General features: G+C 45.2%; 2 protein-coding genes across 2 annotated transcripts; both read left to right on the forward strand.

Moving 5' to 3' along the window:
* Window positions 1–8,051: 8,051 nt before the first annotated feature.
* rtn4rl2a (reticulon 4 receptor-like 2 a) lies at window positions 8,052–10,952 on the forward strand (the record flags this gene model as incomplete). Its single annotated transcript, XM_080535163.1, has 4 exons — window positions 8,052–8,201; window positions 9,039–9,265; window positions 9,493–9,726; window positions 10,101–10,952. The coding sequence occupies exons 1-4, from the start codon at window positions 8,141–8,143 to the stop codon at window positions 10,950–10,952; spliced, it is 1,374 nt and encodes a 457-aa protein (XP_080391289.1). The 5' UTR covers window positions 8,052–8,140.
* Window positions 10,953–21,110: 10,158 nt separating this feature from the next.
* On the forward strand, window positions 21,111–23,472 carry LOC308160736 (N-acetylaspartate synthetase-like; the record flags this gene model as incomplete). The annotated part of the gene is made up of 3 exons (XM_080534678.1): window positions 21,111–21,318; window positions 22,094–22,258; window positions 23,102–23,472. 3 exons carry the CDS (start codon window positions 21,111–21,113, stop codon window positions 23,470–23,472), a joined length of 744 nt encoding a protein of 247 aa, XP_080390804.1.
* Window positions 23,473–25,417: the final 1,945 nt, after the last annotated feature.

Raw genomic sequence — 25,417 nt, forward strand, 5'->3', positions numbered from 1 at the left:
TCAGCTTTAATTCCATGGGTTTTGTTTTCAGATTTTTGTACAACACATTTGTACAAATATCACAGGGCTCCAAAAGGATTGGAAAAAACACATAGGGCCGGTTTCACAGACAAGGCTTAAGCCTAATCCTGGACTAAAAAACATCTTCAATGGAGATTTTACATTGAAAGTGTGATTTAGTCCAGGACTAGGCTTAAGCCTTGTCTCTGAAACCGGCCCATAATGTCCAAATAAAATACCTCATGTTTATTATTTGGTCATCAATTAGCTGGGCGTCTTCCCAAGTGATGCTCTGCCAGGCATCTTCAGTTGTTGGTTTTGAGGTCTTTTTGCCTGAAATCTTATCATCAGGAAGTTAAATGCATATTTAATTGGATTTCAATCTGAACATTGACTTGGCTTTATGGCCCTGAATCTCTAGTTCCTATGGCAACGACACTCACACTCAACACTTTGTTAGGAACACCTGGACATCTTCTCATTCATGCACTTATCTAATTAGCCAATATTGTGGCAGAAGCTCAATGCATAAAACCCTGCAGATACAGGGGCCAGGAGCTTCAGGTATGGTTCACATCAACCATCAGAATGGGGAAAAAATGTGATCTCAGTGATTTTGACAGTGGTATTATTGTGGGTGCCAGACGGGCTGGTTTGAGTGTTTCTAAAACTGCTGATCTCCTGGGATTTTCATGCACAACAGCCTCTAGAGTTTACTCAGAATGGTACAACAAAGAAAAACACATTGTTGATGTCAGAGGTCAACGTAGAACGGCCAGACTGGTTGGAGATGACAGAAAGGTTACGGTAACTCAGATAACCACTCTGTACAATTGTGGTGGGCACAGAAAGTATGATGAAATACCATCTAGTAAATCAGGGGTTTGCTTGTACTCAAGGAAACACGTTGCTTCTGTAAAGGAGTTGTTTCTGTACACACAGAATACATTCTGTTGCTGCCGTCAGCAGTTATAACACCCCCTCCACCATGTTTCACAGATGAGATGGTATGCTGCACTTTTTGGGGCAGATCCTTTTTTCTCCAAACGGTCCTCTGATGCATGATCATATTCATCTTATCTGTCCACAAGACTTTTTCCAGACCTCTGCAGGCGTTTTAGACTTTTAAAGATAACTAGTGGTTTGCGCTTTGCAGTGTCTGTAGTTGGGCTGGTGAAGCGTTTTGCAGATGGTAATCTCTGACAAATTCACACAGAGGATTCTTCGGTTCTCCACTGTAGACGTTTCCCCCTGGCCTGACAAGCCTCTTTGTGATTGTCGAGCTCACCAGTGCTTTCTTTTTTTTCTTACTTCACGATGTTAGAAACTGTTGATCTTGGCTTTCCTGACTTTCATCCCTTTGGTCCTCGTGTTGACAGACACCAATAGTAGGCAAATGCAAAGCCTAGAATTAATACTAGATAAACACCAGCTTTCCATAGTGGGGCTTATGCCGTATGTACCAAGGCCAGTTGCTTTTCCAGTCACTCCCAGGCTTAAACAGGCTTACTCCAGGCTGTACCAATCCTAAATGCTCCACTATCCCATTATTTACGCAGGGCTCTGCATTTCTAATAATATCTAAGACTTAATACAAATCAACATCACATGTCGGTAACAATGGTCTACTCTATCTTTGTTTTGTTGGATCTGCAACCGTCCAAACTTGCATTCTACTAATTGACTGGCAGGAAACCCTCCCCTCTCTTCCTCCCTGGCTCCATCCCCTCTCTCCTTGCCTCCCTGCCTTCCTGCACCCGCTTCTTCCACCAAACCTGGAAGGAAAACGTGACATCACCGCCCTTGCCGTATCAGCTCCTATCACACATCCTTCTATTAATAGACGGTGGCGGTACACCGCTGAGGAAGCAGCATCCTCCTCCTTGGTGAGGCTAAATATGGACTGGAGCAGGTTTGACGTCAGGCCGCTCGCCCCCCCAGCCCCAGACAAGACACTCTGCTCAGCTAGTGATGTCACACTGAGAATTGGGACTCTCCAATGCAGCTCGGCATTGTGGGTTAGCTGTATACGATTCCTGGAGTGTAATACTAAGTGAGGGGGTTTGTGTGTGTGTGTGTGTGTGTGTGTCTGCATGCGTGTTTGTGTGTGCGCCTTCCTTCCTTCCTTCCATCTTCCTTCCTCCCTCTCATCATCAATTCTCCCCTCAGGGGTTAGACAGCTCTGCGAAGAGGTTTAATTGTTGAGTTAGATGAGTGGTCACAACCGAGTCACAGTCATCCCAGTGGTCTGTGGGAGGTCTGAGAGAGAAGCTGCCACGCACTCTTTGTGCAGACGTTAGGCTGCCCTTAGGCTCAGCTCTAGAATCCACTTGCTAAATCCTAACTTTTAAACAATTGGAGGGAAAACCACAAAACGGACCTTAGATCTGTGTCTAGGGCAGTGTTTCTCAAACTTCTCCTCGGGGACCACCAGTCATTCCACATATTTGATCTGTTCAACTAATCAAGCCGTTCCACATATTTGATCTATTCAACTAATCAAGTGCAAAGCAATTATGATTTGTACTTGATTAGTTGAATCAGGTGTGCTGGTGGTGGAACAGATCAAATATGTGGAACGGCTGGTGGTCCCCGAGGAGAGGTTTGAGAACCACTGGTCTAGGGGCAACGTCATCCTCACCATCGGTACCTCTATGAGACGTTGTAATTAATATCAGCAGCCACTAGAGAGCGGAGTTCAGCTGAGCTCAATGAGAACTTGTTTGGAGTTCCTTTTGAGGGAGGTTCAGGGGCCAAGACATTAAATGCACGCAGGTGAGAGACATAGTAGATGTTTCTATTTCAATTGACCAGTACAGAAAACATATTTTCAGTCACCTATTGCTCCTGTTTGTGTATTTTTTCAGTTTGAACCTACTGCTCTTCATTCTGCTGTGTCTCGTCTTCTCTTTCATCCCTCCATTGGTAATATCACTCTCCTTCTCTCCTTCATCTCTCTGGCAGTGGTGTTAATGAATCAAAGTGTATATTTTTAAAAGATTCCCTTAAGCTGTTACATGTCCTCGTACATACACATGGCATGTGAATAATGTCATAATAATGTGTGTCGTGTCATGTGTCACACACGTCAACGCAAGCACACGCACACGTGCACGCATACGTGCACACACACACACACACACACACACACACACAATGATGGTTTGTTGTCTGCGTCACAATGTTGATGCTGATTCTCTGCCTCTATGAAAAGTTTTTCTGCTGAACGATCTAAGATTGATATGCCACTCCTCTCTCCTCTCCTCAGACAAACGAGTGGGTGTGTTCATCATTCAGAAAGAGAGAGGGGCTGGGGAGAGAGAGAAAAAGAACTCAGTGGAGCAGTAGTCTGTCAAACTAGGGTGATGTCTGACAAGTAAGACAAGCAGTGGAATGGTAACTAGCTCAGGTCTCAGAATACCCGCTCAGCTCAGAGTTCTATTTAAGAGCATCTGAACTGTCTCCTCTCTGTCTAAGGCTACATTTTGTGAAAGACTTCATACCAGTCTTCTCACTATTTGTCTGTCTGTATCTATCTGTCTTTCCCTCTTTCTATCTGTCTTTCCATCTCTCTATCTGTCTTTCCCTCTTTGTATCTGTCTTTCCCTCAAAACGGACAGTTTCCCTCTGTACGAATCCAAAACGCAGGTTGTAATTGGTAATCTATCTGAACACAAGGGGCTCTATTTTCAGATATTCTTGGTCATTTCACCAGTAATTTTGCTGATTTGCTGTCTTGCCTGTGCTGAGGTAGGTGCTGAGTAGTGGTAATACATGCGTGATCATGACCATGTGCACGTCAAGACACATTGGGGGGTAGTGGTGGTCTAGTGGATAGTGAGTTGGACTTGTGATCGGAAGGTTGTGAGTTCGAATCCCGCCTGAAACCACACCACTACTAGTGTGTCCTTGAGTAAGGCACTTAGCCCTCAGTTACTCCAGGGGGAATGTCCCTGTAATTCGTAATTGTAAGTCGCTTTGGATAAAAGCGTCTGCTAAATGGCAAAATTATTTAAAATAAGACACACTGTTGTCCCTCCCTCCCTCCCTCCAGTGCAGTCCCTCTCTCTGTGGTTAGTGTATGTCTGTCTGTCTGTCTGTCTGTCTCTCGGTCTCGGTCTCTCTCCCTCTCTCTCTCTGTGGTTAGTATCTGTCTGTCTGTCTGTTGCTCTCTCTCCCTCTTTATCTCAAAGCCTTCCCATCTGCGTCATCAGTTAGACGTGCCTCAGACGAAGTGTTTAAAAATAAAGATGAAGGGAGAGCAGAAGGAGAGTGGAGAAGAGGGAATAGGGAATAGGAGGAGATTGGGGTCCAAAGGGCAGGGGGGCGAAAAGGTTGACTTTGGGGGTGGTGGCCAGAGTAGAAGATTCGGGGGGTGGGCAGATGATTGTTTGTATTCCAGTAGAAGCCTCCTCTGTTATAGGAAGAAAATATATTTGTTGAGGGAAGATAGAGAGATTGTACGGTAAGGAGAGAGAGAGAGAGAGAGAGAGAGAGAGAGAGAGAGAGATCGATAGATTGATCGTTAAGATGTGTGATGTGGTGTAATTAAGTGTGAATGAGCAGGTCAAGTGCCATCATGTGAGCTGAAAAAGACCTGCCTTGAAGAGAGCAATAATATTTCAGACACACTCCAAAGGGATACCACCAGCAACCTTGTACTCAAACAAGACTGTTTATTACACCATTAATAGAGCCCAGCAAATACAGCCCAGTGGCATGTCAGTAAAGCTCATTAAATTGAGAGAGAGAGAGAGAGAGAGAGAGAGAGAGAGAGAGAGAGAGAGAGAGAGAGAGAGAGAGAGAGCTCAATAGCCCAGCAGAGCGGGGGAGGGACAGGGTGAGGGAGAGATGGCGGAAGAAGAGGAAGAAAAAGGAAGAAAAACTGGACACGTGCTTACATTCAACATGTGGGTCAGTGTTATACAACTACCTGACACACTGAGTAGAAGAAGCGTACACTAAGGTGTGGTTTCCCAGACGTAGATCAAGCCGAAGCGTCTTCAATAGCGTGAGAGTTGAAAGGAGAAACCTATGTGTGTGTGTGTGTGTGTGTGTGTGTATGTCATGCATACTCACAGCATTCATCCACACATTAAAGTAAGCCCACACAATTAAAGATACTCATCTAATAATAATAATAATAATAATAATAATAACTTACATTTATATAATAATGCCTTTCACAGACCCAAGGTCGCTTATCTATTGGGAATGTTTTAGTACAGGACTGTGTCCAGGAAAGCAGCCCTAAGTGTACAGCACAGATCGACTCAGTGGCTATGGTACAGCTAAAACACGATACATTGTATGATGTGTTGCGCGCACACTGTACAATATGACAGGAACTGCCACATGGTACTGAGAGGGAGAGGAAGTGTTGCAGTATGGTCAATCGGAAGCAATGACGCCGAATTGAAGAAAGAATACGTGTTTAGAGAGGGAGGGTTTTTGTATGAGGGAGAGAGAGAGGGACTTGTGGAGAGAGCGAGACAAGGACAGACAGGCACAATAGCTTTTGTCATTGAACACAGGGAGAAACATGAAGATGCTTTTGTGTGTGTGTGTGTGTGTGTGTGTGTGTGTGTGTGTGTGTGTGTGTGTGTATGCGCATGTGTGTGTACATGTGAATGTGAGTGTCCATTTACATTTACATTTGACTTTTTTGGCATTAGCTAACGCCTTTATCCAAAACGACTTACAACAACTACATTGAACTAAGTGAATCATCTATCCACGATTCCACCAGTCACAACAGGAAAAAGTCATCTATGCTCGGGCCAGGGGCCATTAGCAGTTGTAGTGCTGTTGTAATTGTACTGTCACCTGATCAGGATCCCCAAATTATTATACAGTAAACATTGCTTACTCCATTGTTCAGTCCTACAGCATAAGCATGAGAATCAATGGAACTTCCCTACATTGTATGTATGTGTGTGTTTGTGCAGTGCACTCTCTCTCTCGCATGGATAAGAGTCCATATGTGTACTCTTTGCACAACTTAACGTCCATCTGTCTTTTTACAACTTGAACTCCATCATTACCTGGCCCCCCACGGGGCTGATTCCGGCACGTCATCTCCCCCAACCCTCGCCACAGATCTTGGACCGGAGGGACGTAAAGGCTCGCCGTTGCCTTAGCAACACACACACACCACCCCTTGTCCGCCCGTTTGATCAGCCCCCGGCTACTCTCAATGGGACAGTTACGACGTCACACACAACGCCATCGCATGGCCAGACCTTGAGCTTAGTAGCAAAACATCTATGTGTGGACTACAAACCTAATAACAACGGTAATGGGTAACTGACGCTTGGAACACATCCTGAAGACAAGCAATAAGGATGGACACAGTCATTCACATGTCTAATCATTGACAAACATCACACACACAGCCGCGCGCAGACACCCAGCTGGCAAGCCTGCATACATACATACAAACTCAACGCATTCATTCACACATAACAGTGAGCCCACACAATTAAAGATGCCCGTCATACAGGCATGTATAAGTCACGCACGCACGCACGCACACACACACACACACACACACACACACACACACACACACACACACAGAGACACACACAGAGACACACACACACACACATACACACACACACACACACACACAGAGACACACACACACACACACACACACACACACACACACAGCTGGTGGTGTGGGAGTAGTAAAGGAAAGCCTCACTGTGGTTTACTCACACCAGGAGGCAGTTCTGAGGGTCCAGATCGCCAGTGTAGGAGGTGTGACATAACATGGGTCCCCTTGATTACTCATGATGATTAACTGTCTGTATGTCTGTCTGTCTGCCTGTCTATCTGTCTGTCTAAATGTTTATCTGTCTGTCTGTCTGTCTGTCTAAATGTTTATCTGTCTGTCTGTCTGTCTAAATGTGTATCTATCTGTCTGTCTGTCTGTCTGTCTGTCTGTCTGTCTAAATGTGTATCTGTCTAAATGTGTATCTGTCTGTCTGTCTGTCTGTCTGTCTGTCTAAATGTGTATATGTCTGTCTATATGTCTGCCTTCTATCAGTCTGTCTGTATATATGTCTGTCTGTCCTTCTATCTGTCACTGTGTATCCCTGTCTACACAGATGGTCTTGTGATTGGTTTGGGTTGAACACGTTTGCAGTGGGCTACCAATACAATACACAATACAAGTGCAAATAATCAAATAACAACTTTCTGCCAGTTAGCCCCCATAAAATGATCTAATTCAGTAGTTGTATCTGCCCACCTTCCAAAGTCCAACTCCACCCAGCCCCACCCATGACACACACTAGGCTACTCACATGGATGCCACTCATCTTGTATTTCAGCAGATATGATTGTGCACTGACTCCTTTACTTAAACTTCCATAAAATATGGACTATCTATTCATGAGCATAATATGTTTGTTTGAACCTCTCTTCTGGCAGAAGGCCAATGCTAAATCATACTCTAGGATTTTATACAGACCTTCTTTCATCACCTCTCTCTCTCTCTCTCTCTCTCTCTCTCTCTCTCTCTCTCTTTCTCTCTCTCTCGCTCTCTGTCTCCATTCGTCTACTACCGGTCTTCACAGGCGTGCCGGAAACAGACCATATTGGCTTCTGATCACAGGCGAGGAGACGAGCATCGTGTTCATCTCCTACCCATCCATCTCTCCTCTCCTACCCATCCTCAGCTCCTCCACATCATTATGGGCTGCGCTTTGTGCAACGTGCCGTGCCTTCCTCTCCCCCTCCCTCCCTCCCTCCTTCCTCCCCCCTCCCTTCCCTTTCCGTCTTCGTAGAACTTCGAATCTCCTCCTCGTTCTATCTTCTGGCGAATACGTGTAGGCTCTGTGCGGTTGCATGCTGCGCGCCCGCCCGCTCTCCAAGAATCCCCCCTCCTCGCCGGCCCCCCCCTTTCCGTTTCTAACACCCGCGCTCGATCTTGACCCGGGGTGTGACGTATGAGAGATTCCACGGTGCCCACTCCCGTAGGCACCAACGGAGGGCTTGAGTATAAAAGGGGGACCAGGATCCGACAGTCTTCACTCTCTCAGTCGCTCCGACTTGGTAACCAAAGCTTCAGCGGAGATAGCAGGCAGTGTTTCAACTCCCCAGGCTAACTCGCTTTCGAATTTGGTTTAGGATGGAAACAACAACCATGACTGCTCGGAGCCGACGATGCTCCATCATACGCACCTGCAAAAGTAAGTTTCTCTCTGTTTCTATTCTTTTCCCGTTTGGCTTGGTAGTGGTGAAATATATTGTGCAAGCCTACTACTTCAGCTATAACAAAAAAAACTTATTCTGAACGAATAATGCATGAATGAGAATTGTAAACTTGGTAAAAATGTTATTACATTATTTACTCAACGGAATAAGCAATTGGATAACATTGCGAGGTAGCCCTAGGTTAGATATCTTATATTGTTTGAATATGTCAAACAATTGTATAAGTATAAACGATTGAAGTACTGAGATACTCTTAAAAAGTTGTGCCACAAACTTGTGTCACAAATGTACGATTTTAAACGTAGCCTATAGCTTTACTTTTGCTTTAAATTGTTCTGTTTGTTAGAAATGTATTTGGATTTTGTCGTGCGTAATGCATTGCGCAGATAGACCCGTTTTACGCACAAACATGGTCACTCAATAACAACCACTAAACCTATCATACCTCACCTCTGGCATCAAGACAAGCTCTTCTTGTGATAATGTGAACTTGTTCTAATGAAATTGAATGCCAACATCGATAATTATATCACAATGTTTTAATCAACAATCAAATGAGTGTCATGACAATACATTGATGATATAATATTAATGCTATTTCTTAACAATATCTAAGTAAACATGTTATGTTGTTAGATAACACGTCTTCTAGAGCGTCAGTGATTTGCTGTGATGTATCCAGCAGTCAAGCGTCTGCTTTATACATGTTCAGCACCACGTTTGCTGGACAGCGCTCGCCTCGAGCCTCTTTCGTCCTCCTCTTAACGCAGTATGAAAACTCACTTCTTCCCCCTCTCTCCTTTTCCTCCCAGGCGGTCTCTCCCTCTGGCTGGTGGTCTGGCTGGTCCTAGGCAAGCCCGGTCCTGCGCAGGCGTGCCCGCACCTGTGCGTGTGCTACCCGACGCCCATGACCGTGAGCTGCCAGGCGCAGAACTTCACCGCCGTGCCCGTGGGAGTGCCCTTCGACTCGCAGCGCGTGTTCCTTCAGAACAACCGCATCACAGAGCTAAGAGTAGGCTCTTTCGGCTTCGGAACTCAGGTAATGTATTATTATTATTATTATTATTATTATTATTATTTCTATTATTATTATTATTTGTTTTGTTTTGTTGTGTATTTTCTTTTTCTATATTCTGTCTTTCTGTCTTTCATGTTTTTAGATTTTAGATTTTCAGTGCATACTTCCATGGCTTATAATATTACCTGACTATACTCACACTTTCCCTCTTCCTCTCTCCCACCATCCCTCTCTCCCTCTCCCACCAGGTTCTGTGGCTCTTCTCCAACAACATCACCTGGATCGAGGCTGGTGCTTTCAGCGAGCTGAGGGACCTGGAGGAGCTGGACCTGGGGGACAACCCTCACCTGCGCAGGCTGGAGGGGGGCGCCTTCAGGGGCCTGGAGAAGCTGCAGAGCCTCCATATGCATCGCTGCAAGCTGACTGCCCTGCCTCACGACCTTTTCAGCAAGCTCTACAGCCTGCAGTTCCTCTACCTGCAGGTAGGGGCAGTACACAGTACACACACTCACACACCCACACCCACACCCACACCCACACACACACACCCACACACACACACACCCCACACACACACATGCACACACACACACACACACACACACACCCCTCACACACACTCACACACACACACACACACACACCACACACACACACACACACACACACACACACACATACACACTATTGATAACTGTTTATATTATGGGAAATGACCCTTTGTCAAGTGAAGTGAGTAATTCTATTTGAGGATGAGTAAGTGTTTCGATAAAGTATTATCATATTGTCATGTGTTGTTGATGAGTGTGTCATTTACTGTATAACCTAATCGGCCCACTTCATGTTACCATCGCAGGAGAACCAGCTCCACTTCCTCCAGGACGACCTCTTCTCTGACCTCATCAACCTGAGCCAGCTCTTCCTGCACGGCAACCGGATCCGCACGATCTCCGAGAACGTGTTCCACGGCCTGGTCAATCTGGACCGCCTCTTGCTCCACGACAACCGCGTGCGCCAGGTCAATCGCCGTGCGTTCCGCGACCTGGGCCGCCTCACCATGCTCTTCCTCTTCAACAACTCCCTGGCTGAGATCCCCGGCCAGGCCCTGAGGGACACCCAGGCCATCCAGTTCCTGCGTCTCAACGGCAACCCCTGGTCGTGCGGCTGCGAGGCCCAGAACCTGTGGGAGTGGTTCCGCGGCGCCCGTGTCTCCTCCTCCGAGCTGATGTGCGCCTCCCCTTCCCCCCGCCGCGGCCTCGACCTCCGCTTCCTCCGCGAGATGGACTTCGCCCTGTGCCCTCTCCCCGACCCCGGCTCCATCGCCGGCTCCACCACCACCACCTTCAGCACCAAGACCCGCTGGTGGTTCTCCAAGAACAAGCCCGTGTCCTCGTCCAAAGGCATCTTCGAGAAGAGCTCCGAGACCGTCAAGGCGTTCCCCTTCTCGCAGGGGAAGACCACGTCCACCTCTGTCAAGTACGAGCTCGGGGAGGAGGAGGCGGCGCTGCCCAAGCTCGACGCCGAAGAGTACTGGGCCAACTACGGCAACGAAGACGCCGGCACCACCCTGCGCTGTTTCGAGCTTGACTGCCCGACCGACTTTGACGGCGCGTCCCCTTCCTCCGCTCCTTTGTCATCCCCTTGTCCCTCTCTCCTCGTCCTCTCCGTCCTCGCCATCTCCCTCAATCTGCACCTCCTATTTGGCTGAATCAGACTTTCAAAACTCACCCCCACACCTTCCTATCTCTTCTCTCTGCCAATTCCAGGGCAGTGGAGACCCCGTCTTACAAACTCTGTACCCCCTTTGCCATCCTACTGAGCAACTCTATCTTAACCAATGATAAAGGCACAGGAGAGGAAATAGGGGGCTGTTAGACAGTTAGTTCTAACATTATGCAGGGCTTACAAATAGCTGTTACAGTCAGTACTCAGCCAAGGCTAACTACAACAGGTGGCGTCTTTACCTCGCCTGCTTGACGTGTTGGTCAACCACCGTTACTCTTGCAATCAAGGGTTAGCGGTCACCTTATGAGTGTTACAATAACACGTTCTACAGCTCATATCAGTGCTACTTACTGTTGTGAAAGCTATCATCATTGTCAGGCCAGCCTTGGCAATTGTAACAACTGCCAGTGTTACTGCAATTACATACACTTTACTAGCTGTTACTACTACTACTGCTACTACTACTACTATTATACTACTACTACTACTACTACTACTATGGTTACAGTTTTGATAATAACTACATGACAGCCATTACTGTTACTGAAACTGTGACGACTATCCTGTAAATAGATGTGTGTACATGCTGGATAGATATCCATCATGTGTCAACAACTATCCTCATCATCACCATCATCAGGTTCACCTCTAATTCTGGTATTTCCAGAGTAGAGGAAAGTAAGCGTTTCTGTAGGGCAGAGCAAAGGGTGTATCAAGAGTGACACGTACACAGTATAGAAGGTGGAGACAGAGTTCGAGAGAGAAGTAGAGAAAGAGAGAGAACAATCTGTTCTCTTTTAGCCTTCGGCGAGAGAGAGAGAGAGAGAGAAATACTGCGAAAGAGAGCGTGATAGAGAGAGAGCGATAGAGAGAGAGCGATAGAGAGAGAGCGATAGAGAGAGCGCGGCGAGTTAAGAATAAACTAAAGGAGGTTGTGTAAGAAAGTATTCTGACAAGATGAAGAAAAACTTAACACAGCAGAGCTAACACAACAGGGAGAGAAAGAGCGATGACCAGATAGAAATACATGAAAAGGAGAGAGAAAACGACAGTGCTCGCCCTTGAAACAGAGAGAACGACAAGTATTGAACTCATTCATCACCCTCCATGCTCCCTGTAAATATGACATCTTCACCTCCACAGGGTAAGAATGTTTACGGTCAGACAGCCTCATTGTTCTGATTGGTTGTTATCATTTGTGATGTCAAGGTCGGAATGTTTCTGAATGATTCTGAATGATTCTGGATAAAAGAGCAATGGAGATTCTGAATAACATTGTGAGACTTTTCTTCTGGGATAGTTATTATTTGGAATTAATTTGCCTGTTCTTTTAGGTAATGTCTGTTTTTTTTGTGACTATTCATGCTCACTCATCCTCTTGGAAGGTAACAGGATGACCAGTCCATTTGACTAGTTTATCTAGACACCGTAGCTTGATGAAGTGAGCAAAGACTGAAACAAAATGACCTCCTCGTTAAACCCCCCCCCACCCAAATCTCCACCATTTCCCCTCTCCTCCACTCTGATCCAACAGGTAGAATCAACCAGTGATTGATCACGTCACCATGATTAAATAGGACACAAACATGACTAAACTGGACATACTGTAACTCAAAACCAATAGACTTACTGGAACACAATGTCTCGCCATCGTTCTAACTAGGAACATGACTGACAACTGTTGCAGCTTAGAGACTGACAGGGAATGATTGGTTGCGAGCCGAGCTGGCAGATCCACTGTACAGCTGGCACAGAACCTGTCAAGGAGAAAGACGATTGACTAAGAGAAGGAGATCCTGACAGTTGGACTGACGTGTTGAGTTCCTGAGAGACTGAGCTTACCGTTATACTATGACAGACGCAAAGACAGACAGACTAATGGACGGACATAGACTAGCAAGCAGGGACACATTGACAGACTGACAGACAGACAGACTAACAGACAGATCCACTTATGCCCTCACCGACAGAGCGAGAGAGACTGAAATCTGATTGGTGGACAACCGGAGTGACGTCGGACGAAAGGAACGGGTGGAAGTGACCAAACAAGGCTTCCTCTCATCCTCCGCCACTCTTCAGCATGTCTCCGTTCCTCCCTCCCTCGCTCCCTCCCTCGCTTCCGCTCTCCTTCCCTCCTTACTTCTCTCCCTTACTTCTCTCCCTCGCTGTTCTGAGTTTGTCTGAGGGAGGGTAGGCGGGCTGACGTATCCACTCTTTTTTCTTTCTTTATCCTGCCGAACACTTGTGTCTTGAAGCAGTCACCTGTCTCCCTATCCTTTCACAGGAGTAAAACACGGGAGTCATTGAAAGAAAGAGGAGAGAGCATTTCCTTTTACAGAGATTGTTGCTGTAGGGGTGGAAAAAGGCAAGGACAAGATCTTAGAGGATAGGAAGAAAACAGCGAGGCGTATACACACCTACCCACACACACACACACACAGACACACACACACACACACACACACACACACACACACACACACATACATGTACAGTATTCATAAAATGATGCTTTTAGCCTCTTCAATATAGATTATTTTGGTTTGCCATGCCCATGCTCTTAAGAAAAGTATCATTATGTTATTCTGTTTTTCGCCTCTGTGAATCAACAATAAGCTGTTCACTAACAGGAAAGATTGCAAGGATTGGTCTAGGTATACTGTTTGTCTAAGTTCCTGACTGTGTCCATGGAGGTTAATTGCAGTGTCCGTAGAGGTGGTGTAAAGGTCAACCATGAGGGTGAGGTCAAACTGGGCCTCGGTGCTCTTCTGTGGCCATGATAGTAAGGTCACTTTCAGACGACCAAAGCGCCAGTAATACCCTTTTACCCAATATGTGTATAGACTGGTTGACTGAGCAACTCAATGTGAATGTGTGTGCGTGTGTATATGTGGGAGTGTGGGAGAAATAATATTTTGTTATCTGCTTGACTGAGTGGCGAGGAGAGTGACATGTCAATTGCTGTCATCTTTTTTAATTGTTGAAAGAAAGGATGAGCAGTCGATCAGCCTAGTCTGAAAGAGAACATTATTAAATAAATAACTTCAAAAAAATCTATTTGCGTGGGTGTATCATTTTACACTTTGGAATCATCTTTAAGATGTCCAGAGGGATGGACAAAACACACACACACACACACACACACACACATGCACACACACACACACACACACACACAATCCATCTCTCTTGTATAAGTCTTCCGTCTGAATGTTCTTTTGTAGTCATTATACCAGTTACTATGCAACAAACAAGCCTGAAGATAATGCAGGAGGACATACCTGAACATATAGTAGTGTACCATCTCTCCAATGCTGATAACCAAGCAATAGAGTTTGAGACCAGACCACCAGACATTGCAAGTAAGATCACATTCAGTCATCATATGTCACCCATCGAAACCATCATTCATAACTAGGGTTAGGTCATATCTCTCATAAAAATATCTCTCCCTCTCTCTCTCTCTCTCTCTCTCTCTCTCTCTCTCTCTCTCTCTCTCTCTCTTCTCTCTCTCTCTCTCTCTCTCTCTCTCTCTCTCTCTTTCTCTCTCTCTCTCTCTCTCTCTCTCTCTGTCTCTCTTCTTCAGTGGAGTCAACAGTAGTTGGCAGTGCTAGAAAGAACAACGGCCTTGGGAGGGTTGTGACAAGTTTCGAGTGGCGCCAAGAGCAAACATACTGGCTGTGAGAATGTATTAAATATTTGCCCTTTATTAACTTTGAGTCCCATACACCGATGAGCCAAACCATTATGACCACTGACAGGTGATGTGAATAACACTGATTATCTTGTTACAATGGTACCTGTCAACAGGTGGGATTTATTAGGCAGCAAGTGGACAGTCAGTTCTTGAAGTTGATGTGTTGGATGCAGGAGAAATGGGCAGGAGTAAAAGACCTGAGAAACTTTGACACGGGCCAAATTGTTATGGCCAGACGACTGGGTCAGAGCATCTCTGAAATGGCAAGGCTTGTGGGGTGCTCCCTTGTGGGGTGCTCCCGGTCAGCAGTGGTGAGTACCTATCGACAGTGGTCGGAGCATGAACAAACCGTACACCGTACCACATCAAGTTTTGGCTCATCAGTGTATATTCACATTGTCACCATAGGATCACCAAATGTGGACATAGCCAGACGTCATTGGTGTTATGTTAAGCTAAATACATCAGAAGCTTTAATAATGACTTTAATAAGTTTCAATGATGTAACCAGTGAATAAATTACCTTTAACCCCAAACCAACCTGTCAGAGGGCCACTTGCCCAAAATAAGCTTGTTACAGTTGTAGGAGCCCTCACATGGATGCAATGAGGTTATACTGTTCATATAGGACCCTTTAAATAAGGCACATAGGCCTACGTGTTTAAGTCAGTCAACTGTACTGTGCAACTCCCAGAAGGCAGGAAGATGACTAAACAGGCTCTAAATAAGGAAGATACGGACGTACACAACCTGGCAAGCATCATGCCTTCCCATTGGATGCAGCCCATGTGCGCCAATGGACCTCAATGACGCACCCACAAATTGGGGTATGAGCCATGTGTGTTCAATTGGACGGTGGCCACGTCAGTCAACAGTGAGACACAATTGGAGTCATCGATGCGAGTTGTGAGAGGGAGGCGGGACAAGCGTCTGTTGAATAGATGAATATTAATGACTTTCGGTTGTGAGTCAGATGGGAGTGGATGGAGGCAGCGAGAGAGAGTGGGGGGGGGGGGGCTGGGGGGGTGATAGAAGAAAATAGTTCAGTGTGTTTGTCATTTTGGTGCCGGAAATTATCCATCGAAGATGTGAGCTTCTTGCGAGATGTGAGATGTCACAACTTGCCTCCACACTTGGAGAGAGTCACATACACACAGATGACAATGCCCAACCTACACACGTCATAGCCCAGCACGAAACACACACGCGCGCGCACACACACTCACACGTCTTACAGATATCAACTCCTCTCCTTCTCTCATCTCGGGATCTCCCTCCTTCCCTATCTTGTTTTCACACATCCCTCTCTTCAAATCTCCCTGTCGTCATCAGCCCCCCGCTTCCCCTCCCTTCTTCACAGCATTATATCCCTGTTCTTCCTTTCCAATTTTCTCCACCATTTGTTTATCAATTCTGAGTCTTTCACATTACCTTCCTTTCAGTCATTCGTTCTCTCTTTCTCTTGGTAAAAGTAAATCAGGGTCTACAGCACCTGTACAAACCCGGTTCTACCTGTACAAACCAGGTTCTACCTTTACAAACCCGGTTCTACCTGTACAAACCAGGTTCTACCTGTACAAACCCGGTTCTACCTTTACAAACCCGGTTCTAGCTGTACAAACCAGGTTCTACCTGTACAAACCCGGTTCGACCTGTGCAGACCTGTGCAAACTACGGTCTACTGTTCCACCGATGTGGGTTTTTCCTCTCTTCTTCCTGATTCTCTGGGTGCCCACGTCACGCCATTTTACTTTGTTCTGTGTGTTGTTTCTTTCCGCCCACCTGGTAGGGATCTAATTATGTGAGGAATCAAAGAAGAGCAGAGACGAGGGCAGTCGCTATAATTAATCAGAATGGAAACCCTTTGATCAGTACAGTATCTGAGCACCTGTGAGTTATTTTTAGCTCTCTGTGAGGTGTGTGTGTGTGTGTGTATGGGTGTATGGGTGTGTGTGTGTGTGTGTGTGTGTGTGTGCGTGGTGTGTACTTGAGCAAGTGTATGTGTGTGTGTGTGTGTGTGTGTGTGTGACACACACACCTCTTTCTCCATCGTCTGGAGTATTGACAATGTGTCACGTTGGCCCGAGTGTTTGATTCTGCTCTTTATGTGATGAGCTTTGACTGTCTCTCACGTGTTGCTACAAACAAGTGAGATGTTGCAGCCGGCAACAAGGCAGGCGGGAATTTGAGAAGGCGAGAAAGAGAGAGTGAGAGCAACAGAAGAAGTGTGATGTTTTCCAGTCACGTGCTTGGATGGTTTTGTGGGTGAGAGCATTTGGAGGGCTTAAGTGTGTATGGAGACACACACGCAGATATACTCGTTGGCACGGTCTGGAGTTGTCAGTGAGGCCCGCTGGGAGACAGACGTTTGTTATGGCGTCACTGCTACCACACGTGCAACAATAATACACACATGGTGCAGGCACGCACGCACACACTCACACATGCACACGCGCACACACACGTGTCATCAAAGCATGCAGGATGTTGACATGGATGATGCCACAGAGTGGTTTACAGTAATGACCTTGTTTACTTTTCACACAGAGATGCCCTGTACAGTAATTCTTAATAAGGCAAGATCCAACTCAGGTGTAGACGGGGGTGCTATCATCTTTCTAGGGCTGTCTCACGAGAGCTGTGACGAATGACCTCAGAAGTATTGCAGACTGATGAAGGATGAGAAGAGAAGAGAGGGGTGGGTAGGGGAGGGGAGAGATGCTATTGATGCGTCAGTCACTGACACTCCAAGTTGAGGCAGGCCAATCAAATGGCACGCTCATCCTAACGTCTCCTATGCCTTGGGGAAATGAAGTCGCTGCACATGGAGAAACCTCACAGGTTTTTGGTTTGTGATTGAAATGGTGAATGAAAGGCAAAGCGCTTGCTTCCTCTCTTCACCGGTTTTCTTTCTTCTTTTCTCCACCATCTCCTGGGACGGCACATCTTAACCTCCCCCTCCCTGGTTTTTACTCATCTCTCCTCATGTGATGTGTCTTCTCTCCTACTCTCCCTCCTCCCTCTCTTTTTCTTTTATCAAGCCCGAGTCATGTATGTGTCAGGCATCTCAGCACACACCCCGTCTCTCCTTCCCCTTCCTCTCTCTCTCTCTCTCTCTCTCTCTCTCTCTCTCTCTCTCTCTCTCTCTCTCTCTCTCTCTCTCTCTCTCTCTCTCTATGACGTTATGGCAGTATGTATCGCTTTGGATAAAAGCATCTATATATAATAAATGAAAAAAGCATAAATAATAAGCATCTATATATAATAAATGGCATATATTAATCTATTAAAATGTAGTCCTATCCCACAGGTAGTTATGTCATCACCCACCTCTCTCACTTTCTACCCCTCCTTTCTCATGTACAAGCTGTTCTGTCATCTCATTGATGACTAAAGGCCTTGCCATCAAGGACTTTAACGTTCCCCATTTAACGTTACCCCCCATCATCAGAAATCACCCTCTCTCCCCTTGCCTCCCTCTCTCCATCTGTCTCGTCCCACTTCCCCTCCCTTTCCTTCTCTCCATTGGTCTTATCCCTCTCTCCCTCTTTCCATCTGGATCATCCCTCTTTCCCTCGATATTTCTCTCCATCGGTCTCATCCGTCTTTCCCTCCATCCTTCTCTCCATCGGTCTCATCCCTCTCTCTCTCTCTTTCCATCTGGATCATACTTTTTTCCTCCCTTTCCTTCTCTCCATTGGTCTCATTCCTCTCACTCTCTCTTTCTATCAGGATCATCCCTCTTTCCCTCCATCCTTCTCTCCATTGGTCTCATCCCTCTCTTCCTCTTTCCATCTGGATCATAACTTTTTTCCTCTCTTTGCTTCTCTCCATTGGTCTTATCTCCCTCTCTCCCTCTTTCCCTCCATCCTTTCCTCCATTGGTCAACCCGATCAACCCTTCTCTTCCTATCTTGATGTCTCTCCCTACTTCCTTGCTTCTTGTCCTAGTTTACTTGTGTCATCTGCCTTCTGTGACCGCAAATGGCAGCAGCCTTTCAAGAGACACAATGCCAAACCCCATCATCTCTCTCTCAAAATAGCATCTGACTTGGCTCCAGCTCATTCTTGTCTGACATGTCCCATGATGATGCACTCTGATCTCAACAGATCCATCCAAAGATGTCCGCCCGTCAATGAGTCATCCTGGGTAGCCTATAGCTCCGTCTGTCACTGAGATTCTCTTCTCTCTCTCTCTCTCATTTAGAACATGTAACTGTCATCCACCACCCTCCCACTCCCATTCTTCTGTTTTCTAATTGACTATTGATCGCAGGCACAGGGCCAGACACATCACCTTGGGTGGGTGGGTGCAGACGGGGGGTGTTGGGGGGGGGTTCTACCGGTAGTCCGACGGCCGCAGTGGGCAGCACTTTAAATATTTAAATACATTGCAAATATTGAATACATTCTCACAGCCAGTATGTTTGGCGCCACTCGAAACTGTCACAACCCTCCCCAGGCCATTGTTCTTTCTAGCACTGCCAACTACTGTTGACTCCACTGAAGAAGAGAGACAGAGAGAGAGAGAGACAGAGAGAGACAGAGACAGAGACAGTAAATACAAATAATAACGTTAAACATTCAAACACGCCCCCGGAATATCAGTAATTCACAAGAAAAGTAATTGCCTTAACTTTTGATTGGGTGGACCCCTGTCCATAGCTACTGCCGGCATTGGTTGATAGTGTGTATTGTTTCTGTAGTGGAAGTTATAGTGTTGCCATTATCTTTTACTTCAAATATAGTCATATGATGCCCCTCTGTGGTAAATTAGTATTACTGCAACTCTGGAGAGGTGAACACACCATGATGAATATTATTGCAAAGCTTGACACCCAATAGTCAGAGCAGGGATGACTTACTCACCAGCCGAGTTTGAGAGGGTCTGAGCAGGACTAAATGGATAGATTATACAAGTATTCTCTTCTCTACTCTATTCTCTATTCGGGCTTTACACTCTTTTTATTTGATTTTTTATATCTAGCTCTTAATTTAACTGCCACATGATTATTATGCTCATTAATTTAGTGAGGTATATATTTTAGGTTATCTATTTATTATTTCACACACAATGTGTTTGTTGTCATTTATTCGTAGTGGAAAGTATAGCCCTATATTAAACATTTCATGTATATGCATTTTACATTTGATTTTAATATGTCTTTACTTATTCAGATTTAGATATGTAAATGGTAAAAACAGACATTTACATTTACAGATGTTCTCTCCTGACTTTCAATAAGGTGAAGTCCTCCATGATGTCATCAAAATCCAGCGAGGCTGTAAATTCATTCTCAATTGCCAACAGGGCAAAGGTGTTCAGCTTTTCTTCCCTTACTGTTGATCTCAGCTACGTTTTCACACGTTTCAACAAAGAAAACAACCTTTCTCCTGAACAGTTTGCAATCGTAATGTCCGATAGGCCTACATACAAAGGCAAATGTCCACATTAGGGAAAGCATCGCTAGCTCTCTGAGCTTCTAATACATGCCCATGACTGATTGTTCATTTTTCAGCATTGAGATGGCAAAACTCTGCTGTAAAATCATCCTCAAGAGCTGAGCATCGCACCTCTGGACCTGCAGACTCACCAAACATGACTCACATGACTCACATGACTCACATGACACAACATGACTTTCTTCACTTGACTGCTTCGGCTGTCTGCCTTGTATCCCTTGGCTGCTGTGTGAGTTTTGGCCTCTGCTTCGTAGGCTTCAAAATCATTTCTGACCTTGCCTATGAATTAGTGAAGTGAATTGTATAGGGTGCATGAACGGTGTATGAACAGTGCATGTGACGTTGGGGCTAAAATCACCTGCCTCTGCTGCTGAGTTTGGGGGCAGAGCCTCCGTCCTCCTCCACAGCGGAGGGTCTTGCAGTTGCAGCCAGTAATTGAGGCTGGCTTTTGGGCTTTGAAGAAACGGGAGAAACGTGTGTAAAGCCCCTCTATGTCATTGCACAGAACGTGGGTGCATACTGCTCTAATTTATGCTCCTGTGGGTTATCACTAGTAGCCACAAGGTGGTAGGCTACTGGCTACATATATTGAACATTATTTAGGCAGTTGATGTTCTGTCTGGGGCCCCAAGTGGCAAGGAGGCCCTAGGGATGTGCCTAGAGAGATAAGACAATTAGCCTAATTTGTGTCATTATGTCATAATCTGCAGGACACAAACTGTTTGTTCACTATTGCAACTTTGGAAATGTTAGACAAATCCATGCAAATAAGAGGCAGTTATACTCGTTTTTGGAATAGTCTTACCCTGTGGTCATTCAGCTCTCCTAGGAATGGTGAAACGAGTGTCACAGTGAAAAACAACATACTTTTGTAAGTGTTACTGTTGAGTTTTTTGGTGTCACTGGTCCGTTCACGTTTCTTCACTGAAAGGGACCTCTGACAGTAAAGAACGTGTAGGCTAAGTAAGAGATACCTTTCAACATGGGTGACAAGAGATTAAGAGGAGACCAGGAGAACATCGTCAACCGAATCAATAAAAACACTGTAGATGTGCGGGAATTCCAACTTGTGCACTCTCCGGAGGTCCAGCGCATCTTCTATGATGGATTGATGGAGATGATTCCCGACACTGCGTTCCGAGGGTTAACATACCACCCCGAGAGTCTACTCCTCTACGCCGCTATGACCAGTAAGGGGGCATTCATTTACTATAAATGTACATTCATGTTGTGTCATGATGACAGTAGATTAATGGCATTCGTTCCTCTGGGAAATGTGCGATTCAATGCGCAATACGCGCTCGCGAATTGCGTTTTACTTTATGTCAGGGCTGCGGTTTGGGCAGCTGGCATTTGGGCAGCTGATATTTGGGGAGCTGGTATTTGGGCAGCTGATATTTGGGCAGCTGATATTTGCCAACATTTTTCTGCTGCTGTCAGCAGTAACATTATTAATTAAGTTAGCCAGTTCTAGTGACAACTATACCCATTTTTATGTGCAAAAAAACCCAAAATGGATAAAAACTATATTTGATTTCAATAGATTTGATCAGGAAAATGAAATAATAATAACATATTTGGAAATGTATATGTTTTTAATAGTTATTTTTTGGATTGAAGTTTAATGAACAACACTGGGGACATCCCAAATCCCATGCAAAATCCAATTTACATCTTTAACCAAAGCTTTTAAAATGTAGAAAACAACAACTTAGAAGCCCATATCATTGTATTCATAATAAATAACAATTGACTATAGGCCTACATGAAAAACCTTATGAAATTAGTATTTGTCCAAATATAGAAAACATACAACATGATTTAGTACTGGGGACGGAAAAGGCACCGTATAAAAAAAATAACCCAATGATGAAAAAACGATTTTGGACGAGTGGCGCTACCTCTGCTGTATATTCCTCTACAGTTTTGCAACGAAAGAGCGCTCATTTCAACTTTCTTCCCCAGTCGTCAGTTTTGCTGCGACCCAGTCCGCCTGGATGACAGGTGTGGTGGCCCTGGCCATCCTGTCCATGCGCTACTACTACAGCCGGAGAGTTGTCCTCGGTTACCTGGAGCGAGCGAGACGCACGGACATGGGCGACATGGAGAGACATTACCTGAAGGCACCGGGTAAGACTACGAGACTTGCTAGTGCTCTGTTTTGTTAAGATGTAATAGTCACTTTGGGTAACTATGCTTTATAGACAGAGACGATATAGTGAGTAATCTTGGTATCCAAAACACATGGAGGAAAAAAAAAAACGCACACTTAGAACTCAGGACAGCGTTCAAACATAACATCTTAAAAGTTTTTTTAATTTCTTACTGCAGAGTAGTGCACACACATGCTTTCAATGTTCATGCATCAGTAGGTGGAAAAGAGACTCAGGTCTCAGTAAGGTCTCCCCTGTATGAAGATAGGATGCATAACAATGCATAACAATTAGGGCCTACTGTACAAAGCACTATTCCATTTTCAAGGTCGTTGTCATCCTTCTGTTCCGTCCTCTCATTCTCCATCACCCATAAACCTTTCTTCCTTCTTCACCTCTCTTTTCCTTTTGCAAAAGTGATTGAATCTCTCTCTCTCTCTCTCTCTCTCTCTCTCTCTCTCTCTCTCTCTCTCTCTCTCCCTCTCTCTCTCTCCCCCTGTGGTTTGATTTCCCTGTAAGATATAGGAAGCCAGATTGTATCACCCACATCAGCATAGATACAGTTGAACTGAGTCCAAATTATGAGTAAATTCCTTGTGCAACATTGTTCAGAGAATGAGGACGGTAGTTCAACAAAAATGTGGTAATTGTAAAATAGAAGTTGGATCTTCACTTACAGGTTGGATAAATGTCAAACGAAATTACAAGCCATCATTACCTAAAAAAATAAACTTTCTCTCTCTCTCTCTCTCTCTCTCTCTCTCTCTCTCTCTCTCTCTCTCTCTCTCTCTCTCTCTCTCTCTCTCTCTCTCTCTCTCAGACTCCTGGCTGTGGGTTGCCATGCTAGATGGCAGAGTGGTGGGTCTAGTAGCAGCTGTGGGTGTGCCGGGTGAAAGCTGCATTGTGGAGTTGCAGCGTATGTCCGTAGACAGGCGCTATCGCAAACACGGAGTTGGTGTAGCGCTGGGCCGGAAACTTCTAGAATTTGCGGCAGCACACGGCTTCTCTTCGGTTGTCCTGGGAACCACTGCCTACGCCCCGGCCGCCCACAGGCTCTACCGCGCCCTGGGGTTCCGATGCATCGGGGTAACCAATGGTTACGCCACACCTGGTGTGAGGCAGTCATTGCTGGAATGGATTTTCTACTGGGTGCGCCATCATCACTACCAGCTTGAAATACCTAAGGCCTAAGACTTCAGAACAGTGTGGAGTACAGACACACCAAGACTAACACACACAGTACTGACTAACACACACACACACACACACACACACACACACACACAGTACTGACTAACACACACACACACAGTACTGACTAACACACACACACACACACAGTACTGACTAACACACACACACACACACACACAGTACTGACTAACACACACACACACACACACACACACACACACACACACAGTACTGACTAACACACACACAGTACTGACTGACACACACACAGTACTGACTAACACACACACACACACACACACACACACACACACACACACAGTACTGACTAACACACACACACACACACACACACACACACACACACAGTACTGACTAACACACACACAGTACTGACTAACACACACACACACACACACACACACACACACACACACACACACACACACACACACACTGTACTGGCTAACACACACACAGTACTGGCTAACACACACAGTACTGGCTAACACGTACAATACATATAGTATGTGCATTGTGCAGCCTTCTATGTTGACCCTTCTAAGGCTTTTGATATGGTTGATCATGCTCTCCTATTACATGTTGAAAAACTGACCACGGGTTTGACAGTTAAACTTGGTTTGAGTCCCGTTTGAGAATAGGAGGAGTGTCCAGGAGACGCTTCTTCCTGTCCATGACTATGTTCATCACTCTGCTCTGCGGTTCATCTCTAGGTATGGTTTCCGCACCCACCATCGTATATCAATGTATGGGTTGGGAGTCTTCGACTGTAAGAAGGGCTTATCATCGGATTGTATTTATATATAAGGCTGTCATTTTAAAACTCACATTTATCTTACATTGTTGCTTTTATGGCAGACACCAGACCAGGTCTACCAAACCAGGGCCCAAGCTGGGATAAATCCTCAGTTCGACACAAACATTAGATTCTCTTGTGTTACTTGGTTAGTTTAAAACCTTGATACAGGATCTGTCATCCAAGGGATGCACATGTTTTAATTGATTATATTGTGTATAATGACGTTGCAATTCATATGTAATTAATCAACTGTATTATGTTTGTAATTTGATTTAATTTGTATTATGTTTGAATGTACTTCGGATGTTTTATTGATTTATGTTTTAAGCAGAGCTCCTCCGCAAAAGAGACTTCGACCTCAGACCCATGGCCTAAGTAAAGGTTTAATAATAATAATAAAAATATTATATAATAATATAGGCCTAATTCATCCTTAAGTGAACCCATGGTTCCTCCTTGCAGCTGTGGGACACCAGAGCAGTGGTGTCACCCTGGGCCCTGACCCAGCCCTCGCCTGTCATGGCCTGATAGAGAGATAACCATAGCAACTCCCTACCCTTTGTTTAGACCCCCATCCACTTCCATCGTCAAAACGCCACCACACCCCAAAAGATAATCCACTGAGACTCTTAGAATGAGAGTCTCTCTTTTTATTGAGATAATATTTTATTCTCAGAATCATTCAAAACACACTCACAGACAGACAAAGGCCGCACTCAAAGATGAACTATGAAGTACACTTAAAGCAGTTCCAACGCAGCCTTTCTTATTTTAGGACTACATTCTTCGCTCAGGACTGAACGAAGACTTGTTAGACAAATTACATTGACTTGCTCAGAAATAGCTTGTTAAAACTGTTTATATTTATGAATCCTCCTCATCCTGCTGCTTCCTTTATTGGACGCCAGAGACTCCTTTGTTGTTTTTCCATTTCATCTCATTTTGTGTATTTGCTAGACCTGTGCTTTGTTATATTTGCGTAGGAGTTGTGGCTCAATGGTTAAGACAATCACCCCCAGGATCTGGAAGTTGCAGGTTCAAGCCCTGGTGATGGAGTTGAACCTAGGCTTTTGAATATGTATCCTCAAACCTTCAAGTCGATTATGTGAAACTTCCCAAATA

The sequence above is a fragment of the Nansenia antarctica genome, assembly GCF_963989245.1.
Source record: "Nansenia antarctica genome assembly, chromosome: 6".
NCBI lineage: Eukaryota > Metazoa > Chordata > Actinopteri > Argentiniformes > Microstomatidae > Nansenia > Nansenia antarctica.